Source organism: Bubalus kerabau, chromosome 15, assembly GCF_029407905.1.
Source record: "Bubalus kerabau isolate K-KA32 ecotype Philippines breed swamp buffalo chromosome 15, PCC_UOA_SB_1v2, whole genome shotgun sequence".
NCBI lineage: Eukaryota > Metazoa > Chordata > Mammalia > Artiodactyla > Bovidae > Bubalus > Bubalus kerabau.
Window position 1 is genome coordinate 84,696,352 of NC_073638.1, and position 27,276 is coordinate 84,723,627.

General features: G+C 45.7%; 1 protein-coding gene across 1 annotated transcript; it reads left to right on the forward strand.

The window, feature by feature from the left end:
- The first annotated feature begins 1,610 nt into the window (after positions 1-1,610).
- Positions 1,611-26,488, forward strand: MS4A14 (membrane spanning 4-domains A14). Its single transcript, XM_055548103.1, has 6 exons — positions 1,611-1,748; positions 4,677-4,805; positions 7,607-7,657; positions 10,618-10,767; positions 15,064-15,162; positions 24,473-26,488. Exons 1-6 carry the CDS (start codon positions 1,611-1,613, stop codon positions 26,486-26,488), a joined length of 2,583 nt encoding a protein of 860 aa, XP_055404078.1.
- The last annotated feature ends 788 nt before the right edge of the window (positions 26,489-27,276 follow it).

The window sequence follows — 27,276 nt, forward strand, 5'->3', positions numbered from 1 at the left end:
CAGGAAGATCCCACAGGCCACATGGAACTACTAAGCCCATGCTCCACAACCACTGAGCCCGTGCTCCAGGGTCCGGGAGCCGCAACCACTGAGCCCACGTGCTGCAGCTACTGAAGCCTGTTCACCCGGGAGCTGGTCCTCCACAAGAAGAGAAGCAACGCAGTGAGAAGCCCATTCACCGCAACTAGAGAGAACTCCCATTCACTGCAACAGAGAAAAGACCGAGCACAGCCAAAATAAAGTAAGTAAATGAATAAACGTTTTTTAAAAATTAAAAAAAGGGGGCTTCCCTGGTGGCTCAGATGGTAAAGAATCTGCCTGCAATGTGGGAAACCTGGGTTCGATCCCTGGGTTGGAAAGATCCCCTGGTGGAGGGCATGGCAACCCACTCCAGTATCCTTGCGGGGAGAATCCATGTGGACAGAGGACCCTGGCGGGCTACAGTCCCTGGGGTCACAAAGAGTCAGACACGACTGAGCAACTAAGCACAGCACTAGACTCAGACACCCTTTCTCTCCTACCATCCATCTGCTCTTCACTACAGTGGTGATAATACCAACACTTACAGAAATGTGCTCTGCAGATTATCTCATTTAATTCTCACTACAGCCCTATGTTGGGCTTCCCTGGTGGCTCAGATGGTAAAGAATCCTCCTGCAATGCGGGAGACCTGGCTTCGATCCCCGGGTTGGGAAGATCCCCTGGAGAAGGGAATGGCTACCCACTCCAGTATTCTGGCCTGGAGAATTCCACGGACAGAGGCGCCTGGAAGGCTACAGTCCATGGGGTTGCAAAGAGTCAGACATAACTGAGTGACTTTCACACATGCACACACAAACACGGAACGCAAAATTCCATACAGAATTTTACATTGTTTTAATTGTATTTGCATAGCTTTAACCAGGAAGACTCTCACTTGACTTCATCTTACCTGTCTTTTTGAAAGCTAGAATCACACCCTATGAAAGCGGCACCTACATCTGGTCCAATACCTGTAGGTACTGATTTTCACGCTGGAAAGAAAGAGGGCTAATCAGTAGTGGGACAATCAGCCAGCCACAAGTGGGAAACTCCTTTGGAAAGAGGGCAGCAGCACGGCTGAAGCAGAGTTTGGAGGCAGGCGGGCAGAGTCTGACTCCTTCCCCGGCCCTCAGTACGTGGCCTCGAACAGTTTAACCTTCTGTACCTCATTTTCAGTATGGTAGAAATGTTAAAAGAATCGATGCGAATACATGTTAAAACAGAACCCCTTCCACAGTGCCAGGAACACCGTGGGTGTCTCCTCATTTAGTTCCTTTCTAGCCCATAAACACAGGCCCTGGGATTTGTTGGTACACCACCTGTTTATTTTGTGTTGACCACCTGTTTACAAACAAGTGGACAATAAAGCAAGTCTTCCAGATAACCGGATCCTTCATCAGGAAGACAGAAGAAGATGCTCTAGAATTCTAGGACTCTGTGACTCAATGACTGTGATTCTGTGGTTCTAGTGCTGGGTAATCGCTAAGGGCTCATTGCCAAGGACTCCATGTGAGACTGATGGCAGACCATGATTTTGGCTGCAATGGTTACTCACCCATTTTTTTTTCATAGAGTTTTGCCACTGAATCATGGAATCATCATCTGAGGTCAAAAGATCAACCCACGTCATCAGTGTACAACCAAATGAAACTGTATTGACTGCGCTTCCCTACGGCCCTCATAGTTCTCTGCTGGAATTCCTGAAGGGAGAGCCAAAAGTCTTGGGGGTAAGTCCTCGCCCACTCATGGGTATTCTTGGGAAGGAGACTATGTTATTTCTCCAAGTATGTTTGCAGAGATGCTTTTCAGAAAAGACATTGATCCCCTCAGTTTCCCCTCATCTGTCATCTAAAATACATCCTTCTTTTTTATACTCTTTTAAAAAGAGATAGCCCGTCTATTTATTCATTTATCTGTTACTATTACTGCCTTGGCCCTTGGTTTCAGAGGCGGGATCTTTTTGTGGTGCACGTACTCTTAGTTGTGCCTCGTGGGCTCAGTAGCTGTGGCATGTGGGCTCCGTTGCTCCTCGGCATGTGGGATCTTAACTCCCTGACCAGGGGCCGGACCTGCACCCCTGCACTGCAAGGCAGATTCTTAACCACTGAACGGCTAGGGAAGTCCCTGCAGCCTTCTAAGTCATGAGCACGTACACATAATTGGATATTCAGTAGAAGAGCTAACATGTAGCCTACAAGACCACTTCCCTACATTTTACAAATTATTTCAATTCCGTTCAGTCACCCAGTCATGTCCGACTCTTTGTGACCCCATGTACTGCAGCACACCAGGCCTCCCTGTCCATCACCAACTCCCGAGTCCACCCAAACCCATGTCCATTGAGTTGGTGATGCCATCCAACCATCTCATCCTCTGTTGTCCCCTTCTCCTCCCACCTTCAATCTTTCCCAGCATCAGGGTCTTTTCAAATGAGTCAGCTCTTCGCATCAGGTGGCCAAAGTATTGGAGCTTCAGCTTCAGCATCAGTCCTTCCAATGAATATTCAGGACTGATTTCCTTTAGGATGGACTGGTTGGGTCTCCTTGCATCCCAAGGACTCTCAAGAGTCTTCTCCAACACCACAGTTCAAAAGCATCAATTCTTCGGCACTCAGCTTTCTTTATAGTCCTACTCTCACATTCATACATGACTACTGGAAAAACCATAGCCTTGACTAGATGGACCTTTGTTGACAAAGTATTTATTTATTTTTAACTGAAGGATAATTGCCTCACAATATTGTGCCAGCCTCTGCCATACATCCTGCCATGCAGAAGACCTGAGTTTGATCCCTGGGTTGGGAAGGTCCCCCTGGAGAAGGGAGAGGCTACCCACTCCAGTGTTCTGGCCTGGAGAATCCCACGGAGTGTACAGTCTAGGGGGTGGAAAGAGCCGGACACGACTGCGCCGCTTCCACTTTCACTGCCGTACATCAACACGAATCAGCCTTTCGTGCACGTGTCCCCTCCCTCCTGAAACCCCTCCCACTCCTCTAGGTTGTCACAAAACGTCCCTATGTTTTGATCAACAAGGGAATTAAAGTTCTGTTTAGAAACATGCAGGGTTTGCTCATTTCTCAGCAATGCTTCTGAGGGCTTATTTAACTCTGAGAAATAGAAAGCTCAACTGTCACGAATAAGACCACTAACTGAGGAAATCCCTGGCCTGTTTCAGGAGGAGCTACTGATCATCTTTGAATCCTAGCAAGGGGGATGGAGGAAACCGGGGCCACTTTTCTAAATATTTTATTAAAGGAGTGACCCTGGGCTGTGGGAGCACCTCTCTCGGAGCTAAAAGCCTTTGGAGGTGAAGTTAAACATCGCCTTTATGTTGTTACAGGCACTGGGAGCTCTTTGAAAACCACCCTCAAAACTCATAGTGAGCTGCAGTGTTGATACACACACAATCTGTCATAAATAGACTAGAGCAAAGCTGTGTGCACAGCTCCCATCCTTAGTACAAGAATCAGAACACTACGGGGACAGTTGTGACCTAGGGCCATAGACGTGTGGCCTGGGGGAACCCAGACGCCTGAGCGGAAGCAGAGACGCTCTGCGCTGAGGAAAGCCGCGGACCCCCAGGAACCACCACGCTCCCCTCTCCCTGTGACCCCCAACGGGCTGAGGGGCCCACGGGGTCACTCTTGGCTCTGGACAGGGCTTCGCATCAAGAGGGGAGGCATAACCTCCCCCCAGCTTCTCTGCTCCAGCTCAGGGAACTTCATACACTTTCAGAGCACTGGACTGAGGCTACAATTCTCAAAAAAGAAAGAAAGAAAAGAAAGTGAAAGTGAAGTCGCTCAGTCGTGTCTGACTGCGACCCCATGGACTGCAGCCCACCAGGCTCCTCCGTCCATGGGATTTTCCAGGCAAGAGTGCTGGAGTGGTTGCCATAATTCTCAAAGGCTATATTTAATGTGGAAAATGTGTGTGTGTGTTGGGGTGAGGATGGTAACAGGAGGCTGGTTCTACAGAAGGGGAAAAAATGTCAAGGTGAGTAGTTTGGAATGGGCGTCCCCGAGAAGCTTGCCGTCTAGGGCAGGGGTCCGGGGCAGCCCGTGGTCTGTGAGAAACGGGCGGCAGAGCAGGCGGTGAGCCCCGGGCGGGCGGGGGGGCGGGCGAAGCTTCATCTGTGTTCCCAGCAGCCCCGGCTGCTCACGGCATCACCTGTCAGATCAGCAGCAGCTCTAGAGTCTCATCGAGTGTGAAGGCGACGGTGAACCGCGCTGTGAGGGATCGAGGTTTCACGCCTCTTTCGAGAACCATCCCCAAACCATGCTGCCCAGCCCCCCACACCCCACCCCCGGCTGTGGAAGAACTGTCTTCCGCGAAACTGGTCCCTGGTGCCGAAAAGCCGGGGACCGGACATTTAGAGGGAGAGGCAGACACATGCTCAAACCCGTGAGATGCAAGATGGACTGATAACCCCAGAGACACCGTCAGCAGGGAAGGGTGAGCATGAAGGATTCGGACACGGACACAGGGGAGTGAGGGCAGGAAGGCCGCCGGGCCTCCTGAAAACCCGAGTGGTGGGTAAACAGGAGGGGAAGGCACGCAGGCGGAGGGGCGACATTCTAGTGGCGATGCCCACGCGCCTGGGAGGCTCCAGAGAGCCCGGGCACGCGTGGCCTCACCGGCCCATTCTTCTCTTCACAGGCTTGCCAGGTCCTGCTTGCCCTGATCATTGCCGGCATCGGAGCTATATTTGCATTGAATCACTTCAACTTCGCCCAAAGATTCCCCCTGGTTTTCTTGACAGGATACCCATTCTGGGGAGCATTCATTGTGAGTACTGTTAGGCACTTCGGAGGAATTACCATAAAGACTGGTCTGAATTGACTCCAGTCCTGAGACAATGAATCCCATGCAGGTGGTCCCCAAGGAGACCAGATAGCCACCCCCTCCCCGGGAAAAGAAGTGACTCCATTTGGGTCATGACAGTACCACCGTCCTCATGGTGATAACCGCTCTTACCGTGTTGAAAAGTTTTCCAGCCCTCGTGTGTATAGTAAGTCATTTGCTCCTTACTACCAATCTGGGAGATTAGATGGGCATATATCCTACTTTTCCCTTTGCAAATAAAAAAAATGGAATTTGGGAGTAGGTAGCAATTTAAACCTGCCTGGCTAACACTCACAATCACAGCCTCTCAAAGCTTAAGGAGAATTTTAACACATTATTATGGCTCAACTGCTTCATTATGCCCAGAGACAGTTTATGAATGTCATTCATCCAGCCAATGAAAGAATCGTAAACAGAATTCCTAGTACAGACCTATATCTGTCCAATCCCCACAGCCTTGGTTCCTAATCTTATGCCATCATATGTAAGGCTAGACTCATTCGAGCTTCTGCTATTAAAACCTAGAGTCCCAAGAGGGCAAGAGTGTTGTCTGTTAGCGTTGTCTTACATTCTCAGACCTCAGTCATGCTTGCTGCATAGCAGGCGTGAATGAATCACTCAGTGAACACATGGGTGAAGAAATGAAGAAATGAGACACCGTCTCTATGAAAGCCCTGTCCTCTCTTGATGAGCACAGTGAATGAATCGCTCAGTGAACACATGGGTGAAGTAATGAAGAAATGAGACACCGTCCCTATGAACGCCCTGTCCTCTCTTGATGAGCACAGTGAATGAATCGCTCAGTGAACACGTGGGTGAAGTAATGAATGAGACACCGTCCCTATGAACGCCCTGCCCTCTCTTGAGCACAAACACTCCGCACCGTTTCTGAGACACCCAGCAGCGCTGCTGGCTTTCACTTCCCAAATGTCCATGGCATGACGTTCAAAGCGCACATATGGAAAGCGGGCAGACCAGCTCCTCACTTCCCCACGTCACGAGAGGACGCTCCTGGCGTGATACTGTGTGATCGGCATGCGTGAACGACAACGAGGCTCTGGCACATTACTTTTTAAAACTCCACTCTTCACTGAAGACATATTTACTGAGCACCCATCCTACATCTGCAGGAGGGTCCTGGGTGCTCAGGGCACTGGTGGACAAGGCCCTCTGACAGAAGTGATGAGCTGCGCTTAGAAACAAACAGGGTTAGGCATCCGATGGGTAGGCTATAAATGAAAGACTGAAAGTAGCTGCACAGGCACATTTTTACACTCATGGTGCGCACACTGAGGACTTCCAGGTGTCAGGTGAACATTTAATGGGAAACTCACCTGTGCTGGGAGGCCAGGGAGGTGCTCTGCACACGGGTGTTCAGCGCGTAAAGTAGAGAGAAAGCTCACTCTTGGCAACAGTGAAGCATGAGCTGAGGGCTTGATGTGGGCAAGAGCAACAGAAAGAAGACCAGTGAGTCTATTGCTATGGCATAAAAGGAGGCCAAAAATGTAGAACCAGGCCATGCCAATCCTCGTGGTCGGAAAAAGAATGTGGTGCTTTAATACGAGAGCAAGGTTAGTAAGATCGGAAGACTTGTTATCCCTAAGATATTATGTCCCCTGAGTGGGTAATGAGCTGATGCATGATAAGAGCAGATCTGGGAGAATCAGCTGCGGGGAGGCTGCAGGATTCCAGAAATGGAGAGGTGGTACCTTGAACTCTCTGGGCAGCAGCAAAGATAAAGGTGGACCGCTTCGAGAATGACCTGGAAGTAGAGCTAGCCTGATCAGTGACCCAAGCTGGGAGGTGAAGCTGAAGGAGGTATCAGAGGTAACATTCTGATCCCTACATGTCTTCTCAAGGTCCTTGACTCCAAGGCCCAATATCCCCAAAGTGGAAAACCAATTCCCATCGCAGAGGTTCTCATTATTGGAACATTAAAAAAAAATATGGACCCCACGCTGGGGGACACCGGTCTCATTTTTCCTGTGTGGTTCTAAGCTCTCTGCGCTTCCTGGGAGCTCAGTGGTAAAGGATCCACCTGCAATGCAGAAGTTGCTGTTGTTCAGCCGCCCAGTCGTGTCCGACTCTCTGCGACCCCATGGACTGCAGCACGCCAGGCCTTCCTGTCCCTCATGATCTCCTTCACATCCATTGCATCAGTGATGCCATCCAGCCATCTCATCCTCTGATGCCTTCTTCTCCAGGAGATGTGGGTTCAATCCCTGGGTTGGGAAGATCCCCTGGAGAAGGAAATGGCAACCTACCCAATATTCTGGCCTGGAGAATCCCATGGAGAGAGGAGCCTGGCGGGCTACAGTCCATGGAGTCACAAAGAGTCGGACACAACTGAGCGACTAAACAACAGCCAGGCTCTTTGTGTCTCATATAAATAAGTGGTAAGATAAGACTAGATTCCAGGCCCCGCACTTACTCAGAGCAGACAGAGCTCACCTTCACTATTCCAGGCCCAGAGCCCAGGACTGTCTTTCTTTTGGAGCCCAGCAGGGTGGTACCTTTTGGACCTTATGCTGGCAAAGAGCCCTTGTTGAGTTGACAAGCACGGGCAGCACAGGATTTTTTTCTTACGTCAGGGCCCACTGTCCTTCCCTGATGGAAGAGACCAGTTACGGAAGGGTCTGGGAGGGTCACAGACATGTCGGTTATGATACAGTCTCCAAAGGAAGTTACACAGTAGGGCAGTCAAACAACCATCACTGTTAACTTTTCTCTTTTCTTCTTCACAGTTTACGGTCACAGGGTACCTCACAGGAACCAACAGCAATGACAAGTGTGTGGTAAGTCGCTTTGTGACTTCTGGGCAGTTTGAAACTGTCTACTTCTTTTAGACCATCTTTGGGTAGAAAGCCTTGGGTAATAAAGGACCTTCCAGGGAAGTCTTTGCACATCAAGTGTGCAGTTTGGGTCCCTGCTATTTGGCGGCCAGCATGAGCCCTGCACCCTTCCCCTGGGTGCCACTGCCTTGGTCAAATCAACCAAAGGAGCTGCTTAATAAAGACCATTTTACACTCCTCTAACTCAACAGTGCTTAACTGGGAGTAATTTTGTGCCTCCCCCAGCTCCACCCCCAGGAATATTAGACAAAGCCTGAAGACACTTTTTTTTTCCTGGCTGCCAAGCACAGAGCGCAGGATTTTAGTTCCTGACCAGGGATGGAACCCACGCCCCCTGCAGTGGAAACACGCAGGCTTAACTGCTGGACCGCCAGGGAAGCCCCCCGCTGAGGGCATTTTGGCTGTCACAGCCAGGGGGTGGGAGGGTGAGGAGGACTGTTATCTAGTGGGTAGAGGCTGGGATGGTTCTAAACATTTTAAAATACAAAGGACAGTAAAAGAAAAAAAAAAAACTGTATCTGGCTCCAAATATTTATTGTGTCAAGGTGTATAAACCCTACTGTAACCAAAACCAATCCCAGGGTCCCAGTTGTTACACCCCCACCCCAACAGTGGGCTCCCCAGGTGGCGCAGGGGTAAAGAGTCGCTTGCCACTGCAGGGCATGTGGGTTAGAGCCCTGGGTCGGGAAGATCCCCTGGAGGAGGAATGGCAACCCACTCCAGTGTTCTCGCCTGGAGAATCCCATGGACAGAGGAACCTCGCGGGCAGTCCATACGGTCACAAGAGTCAGACATAACTGAGTGACTGCATGCACACACACACACACACACACACACCCCAACAACGACAGAGTCTTCTCTTTGGGGTCTGCCCAAAGTCTGTAGGAAAGAGTCTGGCACTGATGCTGATTGTTCTAGGGCTGAATCCAGGCCACCACTCATCGCTGTGTCAAATCTGAAGGATTATTTTGAGGAATTAATAAGATACCACATATAAGACAAAATGATACTTAAATGTTTACATGCCTAACCAGTCTGATGTTTTTAAGGCCCTGGAGAAGTAGACCTTCTCTCAAAGCCATTTTACCTCTTTCTTTATGGTCCTCTGCCAATATCCCCTAGAGATAGCTACAAACCACAGGGCCTTCTAGCAGGGACGAAGGCCTCCGTCTCTCTCTACCTGTGGAGATAGATACGGACAATGCAGACGAAGCCTCAGCTTTCATTCTTCTCTTGCACTGACTTCCTTTTGGACCAGAGGGATAGACCATAAGGCAGACCTGCCCACGACTCACTGAGCTGGAGGCAGACCGTTACGTCACGGGGACAGCAGCTCTAACCTGGGAGCTGTAAGACCTGGCTCCATCAGAGCTCTTCCTCCGAATTCACAATCACGTGACCCCAGAATCCTATTCACCTGTGACGTGGGGATAAAAGGGGGTTTGCCGACATCATAAAACTGTCATGAGGATGAGAGGAGACTAAGCTGTGCATGCTCTTTGTAAACTGTAAAGCAGAGTACACCCGAGAGGTTGTTGAGCTAGAGATATTAGTCCATGAAATGTCCTCTGGGAGCCAAAACAGAGCCTTGAAGGGACAAAAAGACTTAGGGCTGAGCGAGACGGTATATCCGTGTGCCCCTGGGTATTTTCTGCCAAAATCCCTGTGGGCAGAAAAAGATCTGCGTTTGGGGCAAACATTAAAATCATAGGTGTACTTCCAGGTTACACCACAGAGAGTCACACGTCCTCCTGGATAGGACAGGCTGTGTAAATGCATAAATGTATCACTGCACTTCCAACAGACGTAACAAAGTCGAGCATAGTAACCATCCACGGAACTGAGATAGGAGACTTTTCCATTTCTCTTTTAAAAGAGGACTGTCCATGCTGGGATTAGGTAATGAATGGCACCTCTCTTCCTTCAGAGGAACTCAAGAGTTATATAACAAAACAAAACAAAAATAAAAAAAAAAAGGAAGTAAAGGAAATAGGAAATTGGTGGGGCTATCTGAACTTTTAATAGCTTGGAGTTTCGAAAAGTGAGAGCAAAAGGAAGGAAACCGTTAAATCTCAGTCCAAATTCATTGCCATCTGTAAAGATGTTACTGATTTGGTTGCTTACGGTTTGAATCCTCTAGGGGGTGAGGTAAGCACATGGAGGCAGGACCTCATCTTTCGTGTTCACCTTTGTGAATCACGGGCTTAATGCGGCACCTGACACATAGCTGACCTACAGGAAATATCTATTAAAATAAGCAGGTACGCCCTTAAGTTAGGTGACGCCACTCTCACTTGTAAAAGCAGAAATGGAAATTCCAAGAGATCTGTTGATGTGTATAGGGTCCTAGTTCGCTAGGACTGAAAAATCGGTTCTAATTACAAGGCCAAGATACTCTCTAACACACAATTTTGCTTATAGATTATGAAAGATGACACATTAGGATAGAAAGAACGTTTTCTTTAGCATTAACCACAGAGCACCCCAGGGGCTTCCTAGATGGTGCAGTGGTGAAGAATCCGCCTGCCACTGCAAGAGACACAAGAGATGCAGGTTCGATCCCTGGGTCAGGGAGATGCCCTGGAATAGGAATTAGCAACCCATTCCGGTAACCTTGCCTGGAAAAATCCCATGGACAGAGGAGTCTGGTGGGCTACAGTCCATGGGGTTGCAAAGAGTTGGACCCAGCTGAATATGCACCCAACCACAGAGGGCCCCTGCTTTCCCGGATTGCTTCCCTAGCTCCCTGGCTCATTCTAAAACTTGGCCTGGCCTATGACTGATGAATTCAGGATACTGATGGAGCAACTCCTCCCTGAGGGTTATGGGGAAAGATAAAAGCACAAGGAAATTCTTTCCAAGTGTTTATTTATTTTGTTGTTATTTTTTAAACTATTTTCCAGGGACAAGGTGTCACGGGCCTGAATGTTATCAGTTCTGTGGTCGCAGTGGCTGGAATCATTTTCACCATCATCAGCTACAGATACCAACACAAGTACTGCCAAGGGCCTTCCCTTGAAGGAATATGTGTGATAGGTAGAGTCCTTTACAATGTAAGTGGTCTCATTCTGGGCAATGACTCTGTATCATCTTGTGTGAACAATGTTCATGGTGCAGCGACTCATTCATTTAGACTCCTATGATCGAGGTTGCCTCTGCATTTGAGCTCACTGTTGAGAAGAGCCAGTGTGACTCAAGAGCCATAGAGTCTGGATTTGACTCCTGGTTTTGTCACTTATAAGATTCGACCTTAGCCTAGTATTTTGTCTTCTCCGAGCCTCCATTTTCCTCATTTGAAAAATGAAGACAATAAGATAGCCCACTGGTGTGTTGTGACGATCACTTACACCAGAGCGTGACTCGGTGCGGTGTAAGGGGCCAATAGGATTTAGCTCTTCCTATTAGTGTTGATGGGGATTGGATTCAATTTTACCTTATTGGTCTTATTAAGGAATCAGTTCAGTTCAGTTCAGTCACTCAGTTGTGTCTGAATCTTTGCCATCCCATGAATCGCAGCACGCCAGGCCTCCCTGTCCATCACCAACTCCCAGAGTTCACTCAGGCTCACGTCCATCGAGTCACTGATGCCATCCAGCCATCTCATCCTCTGTCGTCCCCTTCTCCTCCTGCCCCCAATACCTCCCAGCATCAGAGTCTTCTCCAATGAGTCAACTCTTTGCATGACGTGGCCAAAGTATTGGAGTTTCAGGTTTAGCATCATTCCTTCCAAAGAACACCCAGGACTGATCTCCTTTAGAATGGACTGGTTAGATCTCCTTGCAGTCCAAGGGACTCTCAAGAGTCTTCTCCAACACCACACTTCAAAAGCATCAATTCTTCAGCCCTTAGCTTTCTTCACAGTCCAACTCTCACATCCATACATGACCACTGGAAAAACCATAGCCTTGACTAGATGGACCTTTGTTGGCAAAGTAATGTCTCTGCTTTTCAATATACTATCTAGGTTGGTCATAACTTTCCTTCCAAGGAGTAAGCGTCTTTTAATTTCATGGCTGCAATCACCATCTGCAGTGATTTTGGAGCCCCCCAAAATAAAGTCTGACACTGTTTCCACTGTTTCCCCATCTATTTCCCATGAAGTGATGGGACAAGATGCCATGATCTTAGTTTTCTGAATGTTGAGCTTTAAGCCAACTTTTTCACTCTCCTCTTTTATCATCAAGAGGTTTTTTAGTTCCTCTTCACTTCTGCCATAGGATGGTGTCATCTGCATATCTGAGGTTATTGATATTTCTCCCAGCAATCTTGATTCCAGTTTGTGCTTCTTCCAGTCCAGCGTTTCTCATGATGTACTCTGCATAGAAGTTAAATAAGCAGGGTGACAATATACAGCCTTGACGTACTCCTTTTCCTATTTGGAACCAGTCTGTTGTTCCATGTCCAGTTCTAACTGTTGCCTCCTGACCTGCATACAGATTTCTCAAGAGGCAGGTCAGGTGGTCTGGTATTCCCATCTCTTTCAGAATTTTCCACAGTTTATTGTGATCCACACAGTCAAAGGCTTTGGCATAGTCAATAAAGCAGAAATAGATGTCTTTCTGGAACTCTCTTGCTTTTTCCATGATCCAGCAGATGTTGGCAATTTGATCTCTGGTTCCTCTGCCTTTTCTAAAACCAGCTTGAACATCTAGAAGTTTATGGTTCGCATATTGCTGAAGCCTGGCTTGGAGAATTTTGAGCATTACTTTACTAGCGTGTGAGATGAGTGCAATTGTGCGGTAGTTTGAGCATTCTTTGGCATTGCCTTTCTTTGGGATTGGAATGAAAACTGACCTTTTCCAGTCCTATGGCCACTGCTGAGTTTTCCAAATTTGCTGGCATATTGAGTGCAGCACTTTCACAGCATCATCTTTCAGGATTTGGAATAGTTCAACTGGAATTCTATCACCTCCACTAGCTTTGTTCATAGTGATGCTTTCTAAGGCCCACTTGACTTCACATTCCAGAATGTCTGGCTCTAGGTGAGAGATCACACCATCGTGATTATCTGGGTCATGAAGATCTTTTTTGTACAGTTCTTCTGTGTATTCTTGCCACCTCTTCTTAATATCTTCTGCTTCTGTTAGGTCCATACCATTTCTGTCCTTTATCAAGCCCATCTGTGCATGAAAAAGTTTGCCCTGTTAATGCTCAATATAGTTGGAGAAAGTGTCTAAGGCACTTAATAAAGTGTTTTTTAATAATTTTAGAACATAAATAATTATATGGAGAGTTTTACTCATTACAAGAGATGAACCATATCTTTACCAGAAAATATAAGGGTTATTTTAAGTATTAATCTAATAAGTATTCAATAACATTATTTTTATGCATATCAGCAATTCCAAAAGGCCTTTATTTCTACTCTCTAAGCAAATCCTGGGCTTTCACTCAATTCCAGTCAGTCAAATATTGAAGGCTTTTGTCCTTAAATGCTAATGAGATTTGACTTGGGTGGATAGAGGTGAAGTGGAACACGGGAAATTGTCTCCTCCGATAAAGAAGGAAAACAGCTATCAGTGACTGAATATGAGGTCTTGTTTAATCCTCATGTTTACCCATTAAAGTGAGCCTAGTACCGTCTGATATGTTCCAAAATAAATTACAGAATTAGACTCATAAAAGGTTACTAAGGAAGGTCAGAAAACAACCTAAGAGGCAAAATCCTAATTGGACCAAGAACGTGACGCTCCCTTATTAGCCTTATCCCTTTTCCTAGGAGGCTACCACTGTGCATTACATTAGCAAATACCAGGAAGAGATTGTCTTCTGAGGTTAAATGCGCAGATGAGCAGACTCTGCTCCTGCCCGGCACAGATGTGCATTGGAGGATTAGTAGCTCCTGCATTCAGAATCCAGGAGACTCTGTTCCCAGGCCTCCTACGTATATCATTCCACAATTCCTTGCTGAACACAACCCAAAGGTCAAAAACAAACTAAAAAGACCCAGGAGCAGTGGGCTTTACACATCTCTTGGACTGACTTCTGCCCCAAACACCAATTCATCATCTACACTGCAGCTAGTTGTCACTTAAAAACACACACCTGATCAGAATCACGAAGTGGCTTCCTGTCAAACACAGAATTTAGACCCAATTTTAAAAGGTTTATAAGACTCTAACACATCTATCTGACCTAACCTTCTAGCATTATTCCAGGCCTTTATCCTCACTGCATGCCACCCCCTCCACCTTCTAGAATTCTTTAAGTTTTCTAGACCACGTTTTCTTTCTTCAAATGTTCCCCAGCCCAGCACCTATCTTTTCCCACCCACCCGCTGAACTCCTCCTCATTCTGTAATCTCAAACATCACGTCTTTAAGGGGGTCTTTCCTGATCACACCTCCGCCCATCCCAGGGCAGGTCTCCCGTTATATTAATAGTAGCCCCCAATGTTTTTTCATAGCACTTATCATAATTTAGTGAAGTAAATAATTGCCTAATTATTTGTCACTGTCTGCCTCCCTTACAATGATGGAAGTTCCACAAAGACCAAGGTCAGACCATCTTCTTCACCAGCTGAAGCTGGTAAATTCACAGTGAAAGTGAAAGTCAGTCGTGTCCAGCTCTTTGTGACCCCATGGACTGAATCTGTGGAATTCTCCAGGCCAGAACACTGGAGTGGGTAGCCTTTCCACTGCATATATTGTGGTTTTCTAAAAAAAAAAAAAAAAAAAAAAAAGGCAAAAGGAGAATATTCAAACTTTTGGCTGTGTTGCAGGGAAATCAAAATTTAGACAGACTCTTGTCCAAGGTTAAGCATAACATTGGACCCAACTGCAGTCAGCTCTTCCTGTTCCCAAAGGCTAAACTTTTTGGACACCATGCTATTCCCTGCCACTTCTTCCGTGCTTTAAGGCAACTAAACACCACCTTAAAGCAGAGTGTGCAAAATGGCAATCTATAGGCTACGCAGACCCAAAGGATGCTCCATTTTGTTCACAGAAGTGAACAAATACCTGGAAAGTTTCACATTAGCAGTGTGTATATACAGCTGCCTTAGGAAAAGAGAGAACATGAGGCATCAAGGTTCCCATGTTCCCACATGGCACTATTGCCCAGGACTGAGTGATGGACACTAAGGGATATACCCATTCTGGCCTTTCTCCCCTCCTGTTTCACCGGTCTGAGATGGCTGTCGGGGGCCTCCACAGGCACTGGAGTTCACTATCCCGGCCTATCGGAAAGACGTACGTGGGATGAAAACAGTTCAATCACTGCGGTTCCAGAGGCATCTAAAACGTGGGCTTTCCCATGCTTGGTCACACCGTGTGCTGGTCCTTGGTTTATATCTTTGAAATGGTACAGCTTTCATTCCAAATGCCATAGACGTATCTTCATTATTTCCAGGGAATTTTGTCGGTCTTACTGATCATCAGCATAGCAGAGCTCAGCATCGCTGTGACCATCGCCTCCTTCAGAAGCAACTGCTGGGCAAATTCAAACGAGGTGCGTTCAGTGATGTTTGTGAGTATGGATTCCTACTGGGACACGTCAAGGGGACCTCTAGCCTATTAAGTCAGCAGAGCTGTATTCTCAGGGGCTGAATTACAATTTCTAAGTTTAGGAAGGTCAAGGAGGGACAAACTTAAAACTGGTGGTTCACTCCACGCTCGGAGACAAACCATGTTGCTTTTTATTCCTCTGCTATACATAGTCATCTCTGTTCAGACATACTCCTTATCTCCCTGTCAAAATATATGGAAAACATATGGGGATTCATATTATTGTAACATGAGGTGCTTATACCTGGGCCATAAAGCTCTGAAACAACCCCCTCAACAGAGAGGAAGAAAACTATTCAAGTGATACCAATGTAATGTGTCCTCACTCAGTCGTGTCCGACTCTTGGTGACCCCATGGACTGTAGCCTACCAGGCTCCTCCGTCCATGGAATTTTCCAGGCAAGAGTACTGGAGTGGGTTGCCATTTCCTTCTCCAGGGGATCTTCCCGACCAAGGGATCGAACCTGGGTCTCCTGCATTGCAAGCAGATGCTTTACCCTCTAAGCCACCAGGGAGGCCCTAGTAATACCAATAGTATTTATAATAATCACTATAGCTCACATTTATCAAATGTCCACTATGTTAGTTATTGTTATAATCACCTAACACAACTTAATCTTAATTAAGTTATTAAAGCATATTTATTTTACATATGAAAGAAATTAATAATCTAATTGAGGATTCCTCATATGTGATGAGGCACTTTTGCTGTTTAAAAATTCTCTGTCTTTGGCTTCAACAGTTTAATTAAAATGTGCTTTGGTGTGCATCCCTTTGGATTTATCCTGTCTGAAGTTCATTGAGCTTCTTAGATTTGTAGATGAATATTCTTCACCAGATTTGGTAAATTTTCAGTCATTATTTCTCTGAATATTATTTTTTCCTATTTTTCTTTTTCTTCTGAGATCTCAGTGATATGAGTGTTGGTCTGCTCGTTCATAGCTCACAGGTCCCGTAGGCTCTGTTCACTTCTCTTAACTATTTCTTCTTTCTGTTCCTCAGACCCAATAATTTCAATTGTCATATCTTCAAGTTCATTGATTATTTCTTCTGCCTGCTCAGATCAACTTCTGAACCCCTCTGGTGTGCATTTTTATGAAATTTCTCAGCTCTAGAAATTATTTTGGTTCTGTTTTATAATTTATATCTTATTTATATCTTCATTTTGTTCATATATCATTTTGCTATGTTTGCACATGATTTTCTTCAGCTCTTCTAGGGTCTTTGAGTTGTTTTAAAGTCTTTGTCTAGTATATCTGAATTCTGGGGTTCCTCAGGTACAATTTCTGCTCATTTATTTTGTTGGCTCAGTCAGTAAGGAGTCCATCCACCTGCAGTGCAGGATACCGGGGTTTGATCCCTGGGTTGGGAAGATCCCCTGCAGAAGGAACTGGCAACCCACTCCAGTATTCTTGCCTGGAGAATTCCACAGGCAGAGAGCATGGCGGGTTACAGTCCACAGGGTTGCAAGAGTCGGGCAAGAGTCGGTGGTGAATAAACAACCACCACCCCTGAACAAACCGCATTTTTCTGTTTCTTTGTAGACCTTGAGATTTATTTTGTTGGAAACCGGACATGTGAATCTTTTAATGTATGAACTCTTGAAATCAGACTCTCCCTTTTCCTTTGGGTTTTCTCAGGGAGAGGGCTTGTTTGTTTTTATTGCCACAGAGCATCTCTGCGGAGAAGGCAATGGCAACCTACTCCAGTACTGTTGCCTGGAAAATCCCATGGACGGAGGAGCCTGGTGGGCTGCAGTCCATGGGGTCGCTAAGAGTCGGACACAACTGAGCGACTTCCCTTTCACTTTTCACTTTCATGCATTGGAGAAAGCAATGGCAACCCACTCCAGTATTCTTGCCTGGAGAATCACAGGGACAGAGGAGCCTGTTGGGCTGCCGTCTATGGGGTTGCTCTGAGTCGGACACGACTGATGTGACTTAGCAGCAGCAGCTGAGCATCTCTGCGCCAGAGAACAGCCTGAGATGAAAGCTTAAGAGCTTCTCAGGACTTTTCTCAGCATGCATCTTTTCCAGGCCTGTATGGTGGGCTTCTACATTTTCACATATACATAATTGTTTCTGAACATCAAATCAAAACAAAAATAGTTGAAGATAGGGGTAGCTTCCCTCAAAGCTGCCTCAGCCAATGCAGATTGAAACAATGGCGTCCCGCCTCTGCACTTGCACCTCAGTGATGAGAAGCACTGACTTACAATTAAAACAGGAAACCTGATATTTGGGAGACAAGGTCCTTATTGCCCATCCCGACTCCAGCAGGTCACACCAGGGACATGGGTTGTCGTCTCCCAGCTTCCTGCCAGGGGCTGGGAGTGAGAGATGAGTGCTCACTGCTGTTCTGAAGGCTGAAACTGGCTGAGATAACTTGCCAGTTTAGAAGCCAAGAGGTCCTTTGGAAGCTTCAAGTGTTCAAAAAGACTCCAGAATTTCAAAATAGTTACTTCAGTTTCTGCCAGTACGATTATTGCGTAGGTGAATAGACAGGTTCCAGGAGTTTCCTATTCTGCCTTCTTCCCTGTGATTTCTCAAGAGTAGTTCTTACATCTTCTTTTGTTCTTTTTCAAAATACTTTTTGGCTGTTTTAGGTGTTCAAGATTTCCAGATTTGTTTTAGAAACTATCAGTTCCTACAAAAATCTTCCTTGGATTTTGATTGGAGCTCTATTGAACTTATAAATGATCTGGAGAAAATTGCTTACTCATAATATTTAGTCTTCTTATCAATGTCTGTGATATGTTTACATTTTCTTATATTTCCTTTCATTTCTCTGAGCAATAGTTTGTAGTTTTCAGTGTATAAATATTATGCATATTTTGTTAAATTCACCCCTGAGTATTTCATGTTTTTTCTTGCTATTGTACATGGCATTTAAAATTTTTACTTGCCAGATGTCCATTCCTAGAAAGAGAAATGCAGTTATTTTTATATATTGGTATGCTATGACCTTATAAAACTTACTAACTCTAGTAGCTTTATTATTGATTTCCTAGAATTTTCTAGATAGACATCTATTTTCCCAGTAAAGACACTTTTATTTACAAATTTTATTCCTTATTTTTCTTGATTCACTGAACTGTGTAGAGCCTCCTGGACATTTTTTCTTTTTTTGAATGCTGAGCATACACAACCATTCCTTGTTCCAAATCTTAGGGTAAAAAAATGTTACAGTTTACCCTTAAATATGATGTTACCCTATAGGGTTTTCATGGACTAAATTTACCCTAGTTTGCAGAGAATCTTTTATTATAAATGAGTATAAATGTAAAGTTTCAACTCATATGTAACACTTTTATTATCTGAGCCCAAATGCCTGATTCATCGCTCTTTTCCTGATTTGAGTACAGAAGGTTATAAAGCTCTGCAGGACACTCTAGGACACACTGAATAACTATCCAATTTAATTCTACGAACAGAGCTTTGTAATTGCTCTGCAATATGCAAGCTACAATAGAAGATTTAAAGATATTATGTAATATGCACCCTGATCTCAAGAGGAAAAGGAAGTGAACTCTTAATGTTTCCTGTGCCCACCACTGTGCCCACCGTGGTACCTAAAAGCAGTATTTCTTATAGTCTCCAGTCGCACCCACTCTGAAGTAAGGCATAACTGAAGTAGCTCTTATGAGGAAGCATAGGTTAGAGTGCTTAGATAGGAAAGCACAGGACCTGTAATTCTACTACAGCATATGAATCCAAGAGCACAAGTTAACAGCTCTTGACGCTGGTTGGATCACTTAAAATCTCTCTCTGAGCCTAGCTCTTAAAGTCATAAAACAAGGATAACAACCTCATACAGATGTCATAACAACTAGCTGACATGACTTTGGAGCCTTGCTTAGCACCTGGTAATCTCCGTTATCATTAGGGACGCTGCTGCTGCTCAGTTGCTTCAGTCGTGTCTGACTCTGTGCGACGCTATAGACGGAAGCCCACCAGGCTCCCCCGCCCCTGGGATTCTCCAGGCAAGAGCACTGGAGTGGGTGCCATTTCCTTCTCCAGTGCATGAAAGTGACAAGTGAAAGGGAAGTCGCTCAGTCGTGTCCCACTCTTCGCGACCCCAAGGACTGGAGCCCACCAGCCTCCTCCGTCCATGGGATTTTCCAGGCAAGAGTACTGGAGTGGGTCGCCGTTGCTTTCTCCACATTAGGGATGAGTAAACTTATTAAAATCATAGCACTTAAATAAAGCTAGATAAACTATAATTCATGGCTCTAAACTGCTCTTTTAACAAATGAATGAATTATAATTCAAACGAAATGGAAGTTTGGGAATAAGTAAAAATTCAGACGTCTCCCTTAAAGTACCATTTATCTTCACATAAATGCCCTCCAACAAGGATGACATGTAGGTGTGGAAACAAATTGGAAGAGTGGGGAATGATAATGTGAGAATGTGGAGAACCACATTTTCAGCCTGTCATCCATCCACTGGGTGACCACAACTAGGTCATTTAATCACCTAGACGTCCATGCTTCATCAGATAGAAGCAGTAGTCTCTTCTGACTCTATAGATGACCTCAGACAAGGGCACAGGCTGACAAAACCCAGAAGACTGGTCTGTAATGACAACTCCTCTCAAATAAAAATAAGTTGGAAGGAAAGGGAAGCACTGGCTACAGCTTGTATCAAATGCTGTCACTTAGCTGTTTAAAGAACTTCAATAGATCTTACTTGTCTGTAATGAAACTGAAAGGGTTAGTCGCTCAGTCGTGTCTGACTCTTTGCGATCACATGCACTGTAGCCTGCCAGGTTCCACTGTCCATGGAATTCTCCAGGCAGGAACAGGAGTGGGTTACCATTCCCTTCTCCAGGGGATCTTCCCAACCCAGGTATCAGACCTGAGTCCCCTTCATTGCAGGCAGGTTCTTTACCATCTGAGTCACCGGGGAAGCCTATATGGAAAGTCCAGATTTCCTAGCCTAGTGTCTTAACCCATTTAGGCTTCTATTAAAAAAAAAAAAAAAAAAAAAAAACCAGACTGGGTGACTTAAACAGCAGAATTTTATTTCTTGGAGCTCTGCAGGCTGGTAAGTCCAAGATCAAGGTTCCAGGAGGTTCAGAGTCCAGTAAGAGCCCACTTCCTGGTTTATATCTCGCTGTGTCTTTATATGGCAAAAGGAGCCAGGGAGGCCTCTGAAGTCTCTTTTATAAGATCATTAACCCCATTCATGATGGCATGATTCTCATGATATAATTTATCACCTGAAGGCCACACCTCCATATATAATCACATTGTAGATTAATTTTCAATATATGAAAATTAATTAATTTCCATCCTTCAGTTCAGTCGCTCAGCCGTGTCTGACTCTTTGTGACCCCATGGACTGCAGCACTCCAGGCTTCCCTGTCCATCACCAACTCCTGGAACTTACTCAAATTCATAGTCAGTGATGCCATCCAGCCATCTCATCCTCTGTTGTCCCCTTCTCTTCCTGCCTTCAATCTTCCCCAATATCAGGGTCTTTTCAAATGAGTCAGTTCTTCATATCAGGTGGCCAAAGTATTGGAGTTTCAGCTTCAACATCAGTCCTTCCAATGAACACCCAGGGCTGATTTCCTTTAGGATGGACTGGTTGGATCTCCTTACAGTCCAAGGGACTCTCAAGAGTCTTCTCCAACACCACAGTTCAAAAGCATCAATTCTTCGGTGTTCAGGTTTCTTGATAGTCCAACTATCCATACATGACTACTGGAAAAGCCGTAGCTTTGATCAGATGGACCTCTGTTGGCAAAGTACTACTGTGTCTATTTTTTAATATGATGTCTAGGTTGGTCATAACTTTTCTTCCAAAGAGCAAGCGTCTTTCAATTTCATCGCTGCAGTTACCATCTGCAGTTATTTTGGAGCCCAAGAAAATAAAGTCTCTCACTGTTTCCACTGTTTCCCCATCTATTTGTCTGTAATTTCCATCCTTGATCCCTCCCAAATTCATGTCCTTTTCATATGAAAAATACATCCTTTGTATCCTAGTAGCCCCCAAAAGTTCCTTATTGTTACGGCATCAACTTCAAAGTCTAAGTCCAAAGTCTCAGCTAAAACATCATCTAACTTAAATACAGGTGAGAGTTAAGATATGGCTTAACCTGAGGCAAATTCCCTCCAGCTGTGAACCCGTGAAACCGAACATGTTATGAAACCAAACTTCCAAACTACAGCAAAGGAATGGGCATGGGATACACATTCCCACTCCTAAAGGGAGAAATGGGAAGGAAGGACAGATAGGTCTCAAGTAAACCTCAAACCTGACAGTGCAAACCAGTTAAAGCCTAAGGTGAAAGAACAGTCCTCTTGGGCCTGATGCTCCGTCTTCCAAGCACACTGGGAGGACCTCAGCCCCGCTGAGCAGGAAGGCCCCGTGGCCACTCCCCGCCCGGGCGCTGTGGCTGCCGGCCTGGCGTCCTGCGCCAGAGGCTCTGTGTTTTGAAACCGAGGGCGCCGTGGCCATGTCCCTGCGGGTCTGCTGGGCACAGTGCCTGCAGAAGCTTTCATGTCCCCTCGGGTATGCTGGGCACAGTTCCTGCAGCAGCCCTTGGCCTCGGCCCCACCTCAAGGCACGGGGTGAGGGCAGCTTGACTCTGCCTGAGCCTGGGAGTTGGTCCCATCCTTTGAAACCATTCTTCAGGGGCCCTTGCGCTCAGGGTCTGTAGTGGGAGTGCAGCCCTGGTGATCTCGGACGCCTCTGGGGGTCATTCTTCCATTGTCTTGGAGAATCGCTTCTGGCTACTGGTGAGATTGCAGATCCGCAATACTTTTCTTATCAAACCAGTCACTTGGCCTACTCTCCTGTTTTTGGTGGCTGGCTGGGTCTTTGTTGCAGCTCATGGGCTTCTTCAGCTGCGGGGCGTGGGCTCTCTAGATGTGCCATGTGGGCTTCAGAACACACAGGCCCAGCTGCTCTGTGGCACACGGGATCCCCTGACCGGGGATCAAACCTGTGTCCTCGGCATTGGAAGGTGGGTTCCTAACCACTGGACCACAGGGGAAGTCCCCACTCGATCTACTCGTAAATGTTCTCATTTTTTTTGTAATACAAATGGACTGAGAATTTTCCACACCATAGAGTCCCACTTCCTTTTGGCTTAATAATTCCACCCTTAAATCATTTTTTTCTTCTCACATTTTACTATAAGCTGTCTGTAGAAGTCAAGCCTCACCTTCAAAACTTCACCTAGACATAGCTTCAGTTAAACTTCATTGCTTACAAGTTCTATCTTCCACAGCATACTAGAACATAAACACAGTTCAGCCATGTTATTAGCCACTTTATACCAAGATCACTGCCTTCTGGTTTCCAATGACATTTTCCTCATTTCTGTCTGAGATCTCATCAGTGACCTTTATCATCCATATTTCCACCAGCACTTCATTCAGGATTACTAAGGTGTTCTCTAAGATGGAAGTTTTCTCTGCAGCTCTCCTTTTTTCTTCCTGGGCTCTCACCAGAATTGCCCCTAACAGTTCATTCACAATAATATAAGCCTTGTCTAGCATGCCCCTCAAAGCGTTCCCTGCTTCTACTCATTACCCAGTTCCAGATCTGCTTCTGCATCTTTGGGTACTGGTGATAGCAGCAATCCCACTTCTTGGTAACAGATTCTGTCCTGGCCCATCTGCGATGCTGTGGTAAAGGTATGCGTGAACTCACGTGCGCTCCACACTCATTCCATGTCTGACTCTGTGATTCTATGGACTGCAGCCCACCAGGCTCCTCTGTCCATGGAACCTTCCAGGCAAGAATTCTGGACCAAGTTGCCATTTCCTCCTCCAGGGGATCTTCCCATCCCAGGGATCAAACCTGCATCTTGGGTGGCTCCTGCTTTGGCAGGTGGATTCTTTACCACTGAGCACTTGTGAATCCCTGTACTAAATACTAGGTAGTTTAAAGGATAAAAATGTACTTCTCATGGTTCTGGGAGCTGGGAAGGCCAAGATCAGGGTGCTAGCAGGTTCTGGGTCTAGTGAGGACCCACTTCTTGGTCCACAGATGGCAGTCTTCTCACGGAAGAAAGGACAAATCACAGGGCTCTTTTACAAGGGCACAGATCTCACTGACAAGGGCTTCACAGTCATGACCTAATCACCTGCCACAGATTCTAACTCTCAACCCCACACACTGGCAGTGAGGTTTCAACGTGCGGCTCTGAAAGGACACGTTCGGCTCCCGGGACCTACACACCATCTGACGGTATCTAACTGCTCACCACTGGCCGTCACACTTGCCACACCCCCGCCTTATGTTCTTGTACCCACTCTTCCCGCTCCCTGGACTTTGGTTCCTTTCTTCCTTCATCTTACTTTATACCCAAGGAATTTCTGTTCATCCGTCAGGACACAGACCAATGTCTCTTCTTCAGTGAACCCTTTGCCGGGTCTCAGAATTAGCTCATCTTGTACATTCTCGTGAAGCACATAGTACCTAGCACATAATAGCATTTGATAGACTGCATTGTTATCCATTTATATCTTGACCTATCTGTAATTCTGAGCACAATTATAGGGAAAAACCCACATTTGACTATGTTTGATCTTGAGCGTCCAGTTCATCTCATAGGTGACAAGTAAATCATTATAAACCTGAATATATGAATTTTGAGTAGATAACTTAAAATATCTTAGAAAGTGAAAGAGTTAGTCCCTCAGTCAGGTCCCACTTCTTTGTGGCCCCATGGACTGTAGCCCACCAGGCTCCTCTGCCCATGGGATTCTCCAGGCAAGAATACTGGAGTGGCTAGCCATTCCCGTCTCCAGGGGATCTTCCTGACCCGGGGATGGAACCCTGGTCTCCTGCACCACAGGCAGATTCTTTACCATCTGAGCCAAGTCCTAAGTATGGGAAGACGAATCCGGACAATCGCAATAAACTCCCCTCTTCAATAGATGAGACAATAGAGGCTGAAGACTTGCCCACGAGTGAGCTGGGCCTTCCCTGGTGGGCCAGTGGTTAAGCTCCACTTCAGGAGGCATGAGTTCTATCCCTGGTCGGGGAGCTAAGACCACATATATGCCGTGTGGCATGGCCAAAAAACAAATTTACAAAGAGTAAATATAAATAAGCAAAACTAATGAGTTGATGGTAAACGCAGTCCTGGGTTTGTTTTCTGATTCCTCCTGTAGATTTTACTTCCTGTATACTATCTTAAGGCAGAGAGGAAAAATAATTTGGGACCACAAGAAGAAAATAATGTCAAAGATGATTCTGTTCTATTGTTTCCCTCACCCTTTGGTTTTATAGATGGTGTTTTTCTTGCCTTCGGATGTTACTCAAGAGAGTGAACTATCTGTTCCTGACGAAAATGCTGTCATACAATTTGAGCTACAAGAAGAGTCTACTAGTGCTGATTCAACGACGAACATAAAGCCTGTTTTCTTTGGAGGCTATTCATTCTTCAAGTTAAGAGTCACAAAAAATCAGTTTACCTTCCGACATGCAGGCAGGAGAGGCAGTAATAGTTTCAACACATCTTCTCTGTTTATGGAAGATGAACGACAGAAATATGTCCCTCAAACTTTAAGCCTTTATGGGGAAGAAGTGGAGGTGAAACATTCACCTCCCATTGTAGAGCAGAAGTCCTCAGAAATCATGATGAATACTGAACCACTTAAAGACGAAGACCTACAGGCTGCTATCACACAATCCCCAGAAGAGAAACCTCCACTGTTGCAGGACCAAGCCTCAAAACTCCAACTTTTTCCATCTTATTCTGTAAAAAGTGTCCACAATTTACCACCCCAAGACTTGCCATACCAAGCTCCGAGAGCCAAAACTTTGCCAGAACAAGACTTGCTATCTGAAGCGTCAACATCTGTCACAGAGTCTCATGGAATTACATCCCAAGACAAGGAATCCCAGGGCATACCACTGCAAAATACACAATCCCATGACATGCTATCTGACTACCTACCGTCCCCAGACATGCCTGCCCAAGACCTCCCTTTCCAAAGACAAGCCCTGCCGTTACAAGCCATACCGTTTGGAGCCATATCGTTACTTTCTGTGCAGTCCTCTAATATGCAACACCTAGATCGACGGTCTCTGGATTTTCAGCTACACAACACCCAATCTCAAGAACAGAGAGCTGTGCATTTATCGTATCAAAACATTAAATCGGAAGTCATGTTAATGACCGAAGAATGGAAACCTGAAGAGGAACTTCAGAGCAGGAGACCATCAAAGCAGCATTCCCAACTGCAGCAAAGCAAAGGCTGTCCGTGCGCAAAACAGAAAGCCCTTGACATGTACATTCAAGACCAACCACACCCAAGGAGGAAATCCCTAGACAAGCACATCAAAAGCTGGCTCTCTCCAAAAAAGCAATACATAGATAAGGAAATCCAAGTTAGTCAAACCATACTGCAACTCCCAGACCAGCAAGCTGAGAACCTGCGAATCCAAGAGGAGAAACCCCCGAGGCAGCTCTACCAGGATATGCAAATCCAGGAGTACCATGACTGGCAGTCTCCAGACAGGAAAGTCCAAACCTGGCAATCTTTAGGCCAACAATCCCAAGAAAGGAGAACTCAAGACTGGAAAAGCAAAGAATGGGAAAAACAAGAATGGCAACTTGAAATGCAGCATTCCCAAAATTGGGACTTCCAGACCTGGCAAACCCAAGATTTACAAGTGAAAGAATCCCGAAAGCAGAGATCTCTATTCCAAGAAACCCAGACTCTGCATGCCACTATTCCATCTGACCTAGATGAACAATCCCAAGATGTTCTACAAGACAGTCAGCACCAAAATAAAGACCAACAAGACCTTCAATCTGCAAGAATCCAAAAAGAAGTTATAGAAACAGATGCTGTGCAAACAAGGGGCATCAAATCAGAGGACACGAGTTGCGGAAAAAGCCAGACTCCAAGTGACTTGCAGTCAGAAGACGCGAAGTCAGATTTTAACTGTTTCTCCTACCAAAGCTCAGTACAAGAACTTCACTCCACAGGAAGTCAAAAACAAGATATGGAAACAGATGCTGTGCAAACAAGGGGCATCAAATCAGAGGACACGAGTTGTGGAAAAAGTCAAAGCCCAACTGACCTGCAATTAGAAGACATAAAACCAGATTCTAACTGTTCTTCCTACCAAAGCTCAGTACAAGACACATATCACGCCTATATGTCCAATAAAAATTCAGAACAAGATGTGAAACAAGACACGTCAACTTGCTCCGCTGTATGCAAAGAAGGCCAGTCTTTAGCTTCCGCCTCCTGTGGCTCAAAAGAAAGACAGCAATCTGAAGACTTGGGCTAACGTGCAGACTCTCCCACACGCTGCACGACTCCTGATTTTGGAACCGACTTAGGGAAAAGCAATCTCCAACCTCTGTGTGCAGGTGTGGTTACTACCTTATTTACTCACCAGAAAACAAAGGGCAAGCAAAACACTCAAATACGTGTCCTTAATTATAATAAAATGAGAACAAATATTAATCCTATATCAGAACTTTCTGGCGTGAAGAAATAATTCACATTTAAACTCTGTTATCAAGGTTAGTGTCTCAGTTTATGATCACTAATTCTTTTTACAGCTTAATATTTAATGGACTTACTCTTCCATGGTGCTAACATGTTTTGCCTTCACCTTTGTGTATTACAGAAGCTCAGTAAGTCAACCAGGAAGAAGTCTATGCAGCTAAGGGCTCAAGGACCAAAAGAGTTGGCAAGGAATAAAAATCAATCCCACCATGACCCTGTTTTGCTCTTTCCAATCACCCAACTTACTCCCCGCTCCAAATCTAAATCTATGTTGAGGATACGGACTTTGTTCAATTAATGAGGTAGGATGTGGCAGTGAGTACAGAACGTGGTGGCGAGCGAGAGAGAGAATAAAACATACCTAGAGACAGGGAAGTAGGAGGCAGGGAAGGGAAGAGATGCAGAAGTCACAGTAGAAATTATGACAGACTCGTGAATTGCGTGAAGCTCTACTGCCCGTCATGCGGCTCTGCTCGCCCTTCTAATTTCACAAACTCACGACATACACTGTCACCCTCAGTGGTCAAAGGAAACTGTGATCACAAGCCATCAGTTGCCCTCCAT